We start from the raw sequence: 12104 nt of genomic DNA, 5'->3' as shown, positions 1-12104 counted from the left end.
AAAGCACGACTCGCATAATGTTGCTGAGTGATGTGTATGTGGGGGGGTTTCCCACTTCTAAAAGACAAAGTCACAGCCCTTAAGTGGTGACAACCTCGCACCTGTGCATAGAACTTTCCGAACATTCCCTGACCTGCATTCTGACCTGACCTCACAGCCACCCTCTTCTACAGATGAGGAAACTGAAGCCCAAAGAAAGGGATTTGTGTGAGATCGTACAGTTGCAACCCAAAAACTCGTGTTGGAAGAGACCTGAAGGTGACCCTCTCCCCCTTCCCCACACACACACACAAACACACCTCCGATGCTTCTATTTCCTCTACAGTCCCTGCCACATCTTACAAGTTTCCCCACCTCCAGGATGGAATCTAATGACATTTGAGATGGGCCTTTGTATCTTTAGGCAGCTCTACCTGTTAGAAAGCTCTCATTCCAATTAAAGAAGTGGGCAATTTGGGACACAAAGCCAGGTGCCCTAGGTTTTTACCTCTTGCATCTTCTCCACAAACTGCAGCTTCCTTGTGTGTTCCTAGGTTGGAGGACCCTCAAAAGTCCAAATTCCACATTTTGCGAACCAAAATGAAAACCTCCCTCTAGGAAAGCCAGGAGCAGGCCCCTCTGGCCTGCCTTTCTCTCCTCTGTAAGACCGGCCAAGTCAAATCTTCATGCCTCTACGCAAAGTGAAATCTTCACTTACCGGAGGGACCCCTCTTTCAGGAGCTACTGTGGGTATGGGAAGCGGGGGCGCCTCTGGGAGAGCGCCACCCAACTCTTCTGCCCCAGCCGCGGGAAGGGGCCGCTCTGTCGTGGCTGCTGCTAAGTCTTCATCACCAGGACCCTGAGAAGCCAAACCAACACGACGAATCAAGCCACCTCACCCATGATGCAATGTGCACACTGCTGCTGGGGAGTTTTGTTGACTTTCCTTTCGGTGGCACTAGCCCAGTTTCAAAGCACTTTCCTACCTACAACTGTCATTACACCCGACACACTCACAGAAGCACAGACTCATAATCCCCTTCTGAAACATGCATCTCCTCTAAACCCCCTCCCCAGTCATGGTGCTTACTGCCTCTCACCCCAGCAATGCTGTCTAACTTTGGACCACATTCCAAGAAAGTTCTCCTTGGACAAAGATGGGGGTAGAGGGTCAGGACAAAGCCTGCTCCCCTGACCCCCTCTGCTATGCTCCTTCAGTTACATCCTGCCTCCCTCTGGTTGGTGCCCACCCAGATAAATGCTCTAACGAAGCTGCCTGTGCATTTGGCTCTGGGAAGGCCGGCAACTGCTCCTGTCTCGTGACCCTGACCTCTCTCCCCCCTGTGAGGCAGGGAGGATGCTAGGAGACACTTACAGATGTGACTACTTGCTTGGGGGCCGCTGTGGGTGTGAGGGGAACCAGGCCATCAGTCGGGAACCCGCTGGCCTCCTCTTCCTCAAAAGTGCTGAGGGGCACTTTTGCTGCAGCCGCTGCTATTGTTAAGCTTTCTTCACTGATTGGACCCTGAAATGAAATTGGCATAAGGGATCGTGACACTTCATCCACACCCCTGGTTGGTGGGTGTGTGATTGTGGGGAGGAACCTCCTGAGGCCGTCAGATAAAAGCATGGTCACAGCTCATCTAGGACCAGCCTTAGTCCCCAGACCCCCAGAGCTCCAGGCTAGAACGCACCTCTCAGGTCATCCCCTCCCTGCCCCGGAGTACCCTCCAGCACACCTCTGCCGCATGCTTTGGCCCAAACCTGCGCATCCTCAGGAACTGGCACTCCCTACCTCCACAGGAAGCCCTTCTATCTCCAGACAGCTTTGCTACTTAAGTTCTAGTTTCTGTTGAGTAAAGACTTGGTAGAACTGGGACCTGATCCCTAGTTTTCTCACCCTGTGACAAGGGATTTGCCTTTAAAGAAGAAGGAAAGGTAAGGAGGGAGGGAAGAGAGATGAAGGAGAAGAAAGAGAAGAGGAAGAAGAAGCAGGAGACGGTGGTGGTGACGATTTGTTAATTACAATAATCCAGTAACTGCCAAGTGGCCTTGGGAGCTCCGTCACCTGGCCAGGGCATACCTTCCCCACTGTAAAGTTTCCTTGTCTGGACATTAGACCAGAGGTGAAAGGCTGGGAGTGAATGTGTGGAATGATCTCAAAGGCCAGTGTTAACATGTGATGGCCTGACAACCCCCTCTTTTCACTCACTCAGCAAACATCTACTGAGTCCCCAACATCTGCCGGGATGAAGACAGATCAATGAGCAAGAGGTATGTGATCCCTGGCCTCACAGAGCCTCCGGCCTGGTAGGGAGCCAGTTGTGATGAGGCTTTCCGAGGAGACGTTTGGGGTACTGGGAATGTGTCTGATGGGGAGACTTCACAGCCTGGGAGGTACCTCCCTGATGAAGCGGTGTCTGAGCTGAACTCTAAAGGATAAGCAGGAATTAACGGAGGGAAGAAGGAGGAGGAAAAGGTTCCAGGCAGAGAGGAGAGGGTGTGGGAAGATTCTAAGGCAAGAAGGAAATAGGCATGTTCAAGAAACTGAAAGGCGGCCAGTGAGGCTGGAGCTCCAAGAGCAGGGACAGTGGCCCAAGATGTGGCCCTGGAGGCTGGCGAGGCCGGACCGTACAAGCCTTGGAGGCCAGGTGCGGGAGCAGGGTCTGCAGCGAGGACAATGGGACGCCCTCTGCAGAGGGCTGCCCCCACCAGAAGGAGCCGGGGGCAGAGAGGATGGAGGAGGCCAGGAAGGGCCTTAACCATTGCCCGGGCTGGGGATGTGGTATCTCGGTACAGGGGGCTGGCGCTGGAGAAGGGTAGAAGGAGGGAGATCTGTGACGTGTTGAGGTAGAAAAATCAACAAGACTTGACACATGACAGAACATGGGAAGTACGGAAGAGGGAAGAGAATTCTGGATTAGGCAGCTGGGGGATGATGGTTCCATCATCTGAGATGGGAACACAAAAGGAGTGGAGACAGGAGTCTAGGGTTGAATCTGTTGAGTCTGAGTGTCCTAGGATACTTGCATCCTGTCTTCAGGAGTTGGGAACAGTGTCTCCGTGAGGCCTGAGGAGAGGGCTGAGAAGGCCTGGCCATGCCCTTGGACCCTGCCAGGGCCTGCCTGCACCTGGACCCTCCACTGAGCTCTGACAGCCTGTGCTTGCGCCCAGAAACGGGCATGGCTGTGCCCGCCATCACCTCCTCCACTCACACCCAGCACTCCTCCACCCTGGCTCCTGACCCCTGCATCAGCCCTGGAACTCACTCCCACCTCACTTGACTCACCCATCTCCCCACGGGCCGCTGGGGCTGTCAGCCTGCGCTGTCCCCACGCCTCCAGGGCCCACAGTACTCTCACCAGGCACCGGCAGACTGCACCTCTGAGGGAGTATTTGGTCAGAGAGGTGTCCCCTCCCCATTCAGGCTCTTCTGGATTTGCTGAACAGAATGCAGACCGGCCCCCTGAGAAGGCCAGGATCCACTCCCAGCTGTGACCTCAACCTTCCAGCACTTTATACTCCTTACCAAAGTGACCCCTTCCCCAGGGTCCTGAGTGGGCATGGAGAGGGTCAGTCCCCCGGTGGGCACACTGCTGGCCTCTGCTTCCCCGGCACTGCTGACGGGCGCCTCGGCCTCCCCTGCTGCTGTCGCTGCTGAACCTTCTTCGTTATCTGGACCCTGAATAGGAAGACATCACAAAGGGGCCCCATCACTGATCCGCTGTGCTGTGGCCAGGGGAAGCTAAAACTGCCCTCCCCAAGGTTACTGATCATTGTGGTGACAGATCCAATGGATGCTTTCCAGGCCTTTACTCACTGGGACTCTTGGCAGGAGGTGACATCGTTGGCCACTCCCAGAGCAAGAAAACACCACCCCTGACCCAGACCTAGACACAGCCTCCAAACCCACCCCCCTCCCCCCGCCTCCAGGCTTGCTTCCCCCAATCTTTCTAAGATCCTACTGTGACTACATCACTTCCTGCTTTAATACCCTTCATTCTACATATTGCATTGATATACGATATTTGCTTTTCTCTTTCTGACTTACTTCACTCTGTATGACATCTGTATGTACAGCAGAAACTAACGCAACATTGTAAAGCAACTATACTCCAATAAAAAAAAATTTTTTTAATAAATAAATAAAAAGGAGAGCAAAAATAAATCAAAGTTATATATCATTTAAAGGAAAATGAGCTAAGATCAAATAATTGAGTCTGAGGTCACTCATGCTTTACTGAAAGCTGAAATTAAACAGCGTGTATAAAATCTGGAAAAAAAAAAAAACCCTTCAGTGACTTCCCATTTCTGCTGGACACTCAGGCTCCGTCTCAGGGCGTCCACGGTCTCAGGGGCTTCTCTAGCCACACTTCCCCTCCCCGTTGCTCACACCGGGCCCCACAGGCACGCTACGCTTGTTTAGGTCTTTGTGTGCTCCTGTTGATGCCTCCAGGCCTTTGCTCCCGCTGGCCCACCTCCCAAACACGTCTCACTCCCATCACTTCTACGCATCCCCCTGGTCTCGCCTTCAGCCTCCTTTCCCCAGGAAGGCTTCCTGGCCCCCCGAGTCTGGGCTCTGGGCCCCTTTTGATGCTCCCCTGTGCTTCTCCTGTTGTCCCTCTTCCCTCTCTGCTCCCAGGAGCTGGGTCTATCCTAGTCACCTGGAGCCCAGCACAGCACTCCACAAACACCTGCTGAATGAGTCAACAGAGGCCTCGGCCTCCAAATCAGTGTCTACTGGGACTCGGCCCCACAAGGCTGTCACTCTGTCCTTTGCAAACAGGTGAGGAAGGCCGGTGACTGCTCCCACCTGAGACGCCACCAAACTCCAGAAGCAAGTGAAGCGGAGCATGTACTCTGAGCTAATTACCAGAGTGACCCCTTCCCCAGGGTGCTCGGTGGACATGGAGAGGGTCAGTCCCTCGGTGGGCACACTGCCGGCCTCTGCTTCCCTGGCAGTGCTGATGGACACCTCAGCCTCCCCAGCTGCTGCTGTTGCTGCCACACCTTCTTCCATATGTGGACCCTGGGAACAAAGGCATCACTAGGGACCACGTCACTTGCCCATGCCCCCGATCAAGGTGGCTGTGGCTGGAGAAGACTGACTGCCTGTGCCCTCTGGCAGCTTGCATTTCTGTAGCTTCTTTCCTCAAGGCACTTTGTTATCTGTGATGTTACCCCAGCTCCACAACAGTCCCAGAATCCCTGTGGCAGGAGAGACTGCAAGGCACGTGTGTCTCCCATGTGATTCCAAGCGTCTGTGTGCCACACCAGTGACTGGGAGATCAGTGCCTCCTGAGACACATATAGCTATGCCTCCTGCTACAGCGCTAGACACTTCAATCTAGACCTGTCTTCCTCCCTGTGACCTCCCCTACGTGAGCATCCAGGAGCCATAAAAACAGGGCAAGTGTCTTCGTCCATGATGGTGCTTCAGAGATACGCAGGCGGCAGCCCCGTCCTCCTCAGCCTTCTCCAGACTGGACACCCCTCTCTTTCCCTGTGACTCAATTTCCGCGGGAAATTCACAGGCAGATTCTCTGAAGGTTACACAGCAGATGCAGGAAATGGCAACAGAGAGCAGCTTTGGCTGTTGGTGTCACCAAACCGACTATGCTTTATCTCAGCTTCACAAAGATTTGTTTTTTAAAAAAATTTGGGTGGGGTTTTGCTTCGTTTTGCTGCAAAAAGTAGTTCTTTTGGGTTTTTTTTTTTTGTTTTTCAGCCATACCTCATGGCTTGTGGGATCGACCAGGGATTGAACCCTGGCCCCGGCAGTGAAAGCCTGGAATCCCAACCACTAGGCTACCAGGGAACCCCCCAAAAATGTAGTTCTTTTGGATACTAAAAACACTAGGCTGATCAGAGTTAGACATCTTTCTTTGCTGAAGGACTTCTCAGAGCCTTCTCTATAAGAAGAATACAGAGTGGATCATTCCCCAAACTTATTGGCCTATAGAACCATTTTTCCATATAACATCAAATCCTTACAGAATTATCGTCCCCCCAAAACAGAGAAAAGCTGATGTCATAGGATTTTAAAATGAGATTTTTTTTTTCTGACTCAATGTCAGCTAAAGCCCCAAAGTACAAGTACAATTCCATAAGCCTCAGATAACCTCCGTGTTCTAAAAAAAGGAGCCAGACGACTTACATGGGACAGGCAAAGAGACAATGAAATGGAATCAGTTCTATCAGCCTGCGCCCACCACCTGCCTTCGGCTATGTAAGAAAAGGTAAAGAATTCATTTAGGGGTTGAGTGATTAGAGACTTTTGTAAGAATTCCTTTGGAGACAATTTTCTGTGTGCTGTGGCTTCCCCCTGGCCCCCACCACAAACCATTTGGTGAGCTGGGTATGTAGTGTTTGGACTTTGGGAGGCAAAGGGACTGGTGTTTGATTCCCTCTAGGGAAATGCCAAAGGCAAAAGCAGGGAGCCATCCAGACTGAGTCAAGAGAGAGAGACAGAGATATCTGCCCTGCAGTTGTTTTCATGGTGATTGACTGATACAACCCCTCCAAAGGGAGCCAGCTAAAGCCATCTGGAGGTGGACTCCCACCCAAAGGGCCCCCTAGAGGATCAGGGTGACCAGCACGGGGTGGAAGCCCAGGCGGAAGTTAAAAGGCCCAAAATGGACTTGGGTCCTAGATTCCCTACAGGAGGACCTCTAAGGAATCACAAAAGCCTTGTGAGAGAATGTTCCAGCAACCAGATACCTTTAGGATGTTACCAGATAGTAACTGGGAGACGAGAGAAGTGTCTTGAGTTTTCATGCCAGGATAGGGGAAAGGATGAGCTGACACAAGGTTTTTAGCAGAGGCCAGAGGTGAGAAACATAATTTGCTTTAATTTGGCACCCTCTCATGTCCAGCATTTAAACAACTGGCTTTGCAAGTGTAAAAGCCAATTACCAAACAATAGAGCAAACACACCTGCAGTTAATCTCATTCTCTCTTGAAGGGGCTCAAAGGGCAGAAGACGCTGTGCATCTTCACAACAAGAGGGAGGCGGGTACCGTGTTGAGAACCCAGCATTCATCTCCGGGCAGGTTTGAGGACCTGGCTCTCCTCCCCTGTCCTGGTGTATCCCTGGGGAGACTCTGGGGCCCTGGGACTCCTGCCTTCTCTGTATCAGCAGGAGGGAGGCAGTCTCCCTGATATTCAACTAAAACCCTTGTGACTCTCTACGGTGCCCAAGACAAGTCACCATCAAGTCTGAAATAAGCAAGCAAATGTACTACTGACTCAGATGAAATTTACCATTCACTCACCTCTTCAATGACATGAAGGAAGGCCCCATCCGCCGAGCCAGTGTCAGTAATGGGGGAACCGTCCACAGTATCAACTGTCTCCAGTGTGTCATTCAGGATCTCACCAGACCCTACAGGAAGCAGGCATTCTGCACTTAATAACTGCATTTTGCAAATGAAAAAGAATGGGGTCTCTCTTCACCTATGACTTGAAAAGATGTCCATGATACAGGATTAAGAGGGAAAAAATGTTGCAGAAAACCGGACAACGAAAGGCAGTATTACATGGTGGTTTCGAGCACAGGCTCTGGCACCAGCTATAGGGGGAGAACCCTGCTTTGCCGCTTACTAGGAATGTGACCTGAGGCGGCAAGCATTTACCCTGTGGCTCAGGTTCCTTGCCTATAAAGAGGGGATCATAAAAAAAAAAAAGAAAAGAAAAAAAGAAAAGAAAAAAAAGAGGGGATCATAATTCCTGTCTCCTAGGGTCATTTTGAAGATTATGTGTTACAAGGATTAATTAAACTAATGCAAGAAAGGCACTGAGGACCTGACATATAGTTAGCAAGGGATAAATGTTCATTGTCAGTGTGGTTCTACATTTGTAAAAGGAGGAAAAACTATATATGAGAATACATGTTTCATCATCATTATATATATTATTATATAATTAATACATTAATTATTATATATAACATATAAAATATATAGATAATTATGTATATATGTGTGTGCAGATAAACCACACATACTAGGCTAAACCACAGTACTTAACAGTATTGGTTTCTTCCAGAGGACAGCAGAGGAAACTATTTTTTTGGTTCCTACAACTCGGCATTGATTGAACTGTTACCACAAGCACGTATTTCTTTTGCAATTTAAAAAAACAAATGGAGTCCTAAAGCAAAGAAAAAGACATTATACTAACACGAATGCCTGCCTGTTACAGGCTGGGCTGCAGGCTAAGCACATCCCACGCACTCCCTCCTGGAAGCCTCCGGCTGGCCCATCTGTCCTACCCACAAGCACCTCCACATCACCTCGCAGCGGGTGGGCAGAACCAAAGCAGGAATCCTACGTTTTCAGTATCCCCAATATCACCCCACGGTGTGTGTCCTGCTCTGATCTGCACACTAACACCTTGTGATTATTAACCTCGTTTTGCAGAGCAGGAACAAGGTCCCACGTAAGAGGCTGCGAAGGGGCCCTGAAGCCAGCCCTTTCCACACACACTGTGCTCATGCACGTCCCATGGTAAGGACACTGTCGAGGGGGAGGTGCTGAACTATTCAAGAGACCCTGTGCCCACATGCACTTAAAAGACTGAATGCCCAGGAGTGGTCAGTCTCTCACTGCTTTCTCGTCCTCCCTGCTCTGACCACCAGGGGGTGCTGTGCTAGCAGCCAGAGGGACCCCAGGCCTCTGAGTCCCCACCCCTTGGAGGACGGAGGGGGGTGGGGTGACAAAGGTCCTACGCCAAGATGGTGTCAGGGACCCTTGGGATAAAACTCTTGGGAGGCTTTCGCTAGCCAGGGACAGGGCTTGGGGTTCAGCCCCTTCCTCCTCACTGAGCTGTCTGCTCAACAAGAATGAGGATCTCTAGCCAGCTCTGCTGCTTCTGCTTGGCCTTCCGTCTGCCACAGAAGTAATCTGACAGATGCCGGGGAACAGGCGAGCTGTGCTTAGGCTGGGTCCCGCCTCCTATGCACTCACCCCTCAGTCTAGGGGAGGCCCTCGCCTCCTGGCCCTGCAGCCTCTGCCCCCTCCTAGCCCCTCGCTCTGAGATCCTAATTCCCCCCAGGAGAGCAGCATGTGCAATTCACAAACCACGTCCACACCCCAGCCACAGCATTCAGTCCTCTCATCCACCCAGGAGGCAGGGGTCGTGAACCCTCGCAGTGGACGGCGGAGGAATCCAAAGCTTGGAAATGTTGAGCAACTTGCCCACGCCCGACAGCAAGGAGGTGGCTGAGCAGGGTTTCCGTCCAAAGGGTCTCACCCAGCAGTCTTGCCACAGCTACAACCTGACTCCTTGATGGTATTGTAACTTTATTAAATTATTATATAATTTTTTTCTATTCAGTACTGTATACCTTCTCTCACAAACAGACTTCCCTAGTTGTTAAAATAATATTCATTTACTGAGGGCAGAAGTAAAAGGAATAATGATACATAGGATTTTAGAAGACATAAAATACCGAAGTACAAAAGAAAATAAAAACTACCTACAATCCTGCCACCCAGAGATAACCACTCACAGCATTTTGTTGTATATTATTCTAACACACACACACACACACACACACAGTGCTCTACATGGTTATGTATAAATAGATATAAATAACATATATTCAAATTTAGGGTCACAGCACACATATAGTTTTGAAAGCTGCTTTTCTTGTGGAGTACACCATGATCATGTCTCTGGGTCATTAAATTTTCTGTGTCACCAATTCCAGGGCTGTACATGTGAATGTGGGCAGTCTGGGTTGTTTTTGACCTTGTACCTAAATCTCAGTGCTCTGGTGTTGGCTGTAACTTCAGTTTGAATGGTTACCCCTCTGATAAAGGGCAGAAAAGGCAGGCCGATCTCCGGCCATGCTGCTGCCTGGGGGATCCTGTCAGACCCTGGGCTTCTGCCAGGGCTCCCCTGTATGGCTGGGCAGGGGCGAGAGCCCTGGATGGGTAGTCAGGAGGCCAGCACTGCCCCCAGGGCCTGCCAATGACCTCCTGGGTGTCTGCCCCTCTTTGGCCATCAGTTTGTTTCCCACATGTGCCAACAGGAGTTTAGATGGCCTGATCCTCAGAGAGTCGGCGAGTTTGTGGCCAAGGCCGGGAAGAGTAGGGATTCTGGAGTCAGGCCTGGGCGCTGGCTCAGTCCCACCACTCACTAGCTGTGTGACTGTGGGCACATCACTCACCTTTCCAAGCATCGGTTTTTCCATCTGTAAAATACTAGCGACTAGTAGACATGTTGTCAGGATTGGAGGGGAAGTATGTAAACACTCGGCACACAGTAGGTATTTAATAAGCAGCCACAATTATCACAAGCTTTTCACACCCCAGGCCCTTCTGGAGGGGTGGAGTCTGGAGGTTAAAAGTTCTGGCATCCAAGATTAAACACCGGCTTTGCCGTTTAGGAGCCATGGAGGCTCAGCTGGGTGACATAACCTCCCTGTGACTCGATTTCTCCATCTTGTTTGGGAAATGAGGATGATTATAGTCCCTTCCTCAGGGGGTTGAGGGGAAGCTCAAGTGAGATGCTCTCTATCACATACATCACCCAGTCGTCACTCAACAAAACCCACTGTGTATGAAGGTGCATCGGGGACTTGCCTTGCTTGGGGCTGCTGTGCGGGATGGCGCTCATGTTGGTGGTTTCCTGGGCCCGCTCAGGTACAGGTTCACCGGAAAGCTCTGCATCCTCAGAGGGAGAAGACAGGGTTGGAGGTGTGTTTATGGGGCCAACTCTTGCTTCTCTAGACTGCAGGGGAAATGAGACCCAAAGGATTTACTTGGCAGGAAAGCAGAAAAGACGTCAGTGAGTATCACTGGAGAAAACAGTATCTCCACAAAAGCTGAATAAACCCAGAAGAAAGCCTAGACCTGCCTATTGTGCACCTGGGCGATCACTGAGCCGCCCAGGCCCTAAAAAAGGTGTATGTTAGGGTAATTAAATTTTGTTCAGTTTACAGCAAGACTCTGATACTCTTGGCTGAAGCTCTTTGAGCACAGAGACCATATCCCTGTGATCCCTGCATCCCAGGCCAGCACAGAGGAGGTGCTCAGTAAAGACGCACTTTACTGAGGGAGGGAGGGAGGGAGGGAGGAAGGAAGGGGGTTGTGCTCAATAAAAGCTGTATAAATCCAATCCCAGAGGTACACTGGTCCTGTATACCTATGAAAAAAAAGATGGGTATGGTTTCCTTTCTAGGAAATTTCAGCTTCTGTGTAACTTTTCCAAAGCCAGTCAATGTCTTCACCACCTTTACCAACTAGGAAAAAGCAAACAAACCAAAAACCCCAACAGTTGGAAACAGAGCAGTTCAGAGAGCTAGGCAGAAATCCTGATAAAGGGCAGCAAAGGTCATCCCCAGACCCAGGATCGGGGAGCAGCTCCTGTGACCCAGGGCTCGTTAGTGGTCAGAGAGTCTCATCACTTTCTTAGCTCAAGGGGCTAGGGTGAATGGAAGGATCCTGCCGACCAGTGTGGTACCTGTGGTGTGAACAAGAAACAACTAAGACACTAAGATTTCAGGGTAAATTTCTTACCACACCTATCACTTACCTATCCTGACTAATAACAGAAGGTTATTTCCTTAATGTCAGAACCTAGTATATAAATGATGAATCTCTGGTCCATCAGAACAAAGAAGATTCTTATGTGCCCCGTAACTTAGGATTTAATGGTTCAGTTCTTATAACCAAACTTGAGTCAAATCCCAGCTCTCCACTTATTAGCTATATTATATTGAGCAACTCATATAACCTCACTGAGTCTCAGCTTCCTCCTCTGTAAAATGGGGCCAATAATAACTACTTAAAAGTTATAAAATGCATGGATGTGCTTGGCACAGGGCCAGGCCCATAGTATGAGCCCATAAATGGTAGCTATCATCAACATCCCTAGATGTGATTTCTCTGGGTGTTAATATTAAAGATGATTATCATTTTGCTCAACTGTACTTGTAGTTTTTTCCATAATGAATACGGAATACTTGTGTACTAAAAAAAGATATAGTTTACTGTACCTTAAAATCTCCAGGGTGAGGGCAGAGATGGAAGGCTTCAAGAAGTTGAGCCTTGAAGAATGAACAGTTTCAGAGAACAGGGATGGAAGGAGGCATTGAGGTGAGAAAGGACACAGCACTG

The 12104-nt window shown here is 50.1% G+C and overlaps 1 protein-coding gene across 5 annotated transcripts in view; it reads right to left on the bottom strand.

Moving 5' to 3' along the window:
* COL15A1 (collagen type XV alpha 1 chain) overlaps positions 1 to 12104 on the bottom strand; it is a 99325-nt gene that overhangs the window by 45878 nt on the left and 41343 nt on the right. For 4 of the 5 annotated variants that reach the window (XM_007197053.2, XM_007197056.2, XM_057548814.1 and 1 more), the window contains 6 exons: positions 10569 to 10716; positions 7254 to 7363; positions 4853 to 5008; positions 3509 to 3661; positions 1355 to 1504; positions 698 to 838 (listed from right to left, as the gene is read on the bottom strand). In XM_007197053.2, the coding sequence (XP_007197115.2) occupies positions 698 to 838; positions 1355 to 1504; positions 3509 to 3661; positions 4853 to 5008; positions 7254 to 7363; positions 10569 to 10716 (858 nt within the window). The remainder of the gene's footprint in view (positions 1 to 697; positions 839 to 1354; positions 1505 to 3508; positions 3662 to 4852; positions 5009 to 7253; positions 7364 to 10568; positions 10717 to 12104) is intronic. The other variant, XM_057548815.1, reaches the window with a different exon arrangement.

This window comes from Balaenoptera acutorostrata, chromosome 6, assembly GCF_949987535.1.
Source record: "Balaenoptera acutorostrata chromosome 6, mBalAcu1.1, whole genome shotgun sequence".
Classification (NCBI taxonomy): Eukaryota; Metazoa; Chordata; class Mammalia; order Artiodactyla; family Balaenopteridae; genus Balaenoptera; species Balaenoptera acutorostrata.
Note: the sequence above shows the minus strand (reverse complement) of the source record. Positions and strands in the feature narration are given on the sequence as shown.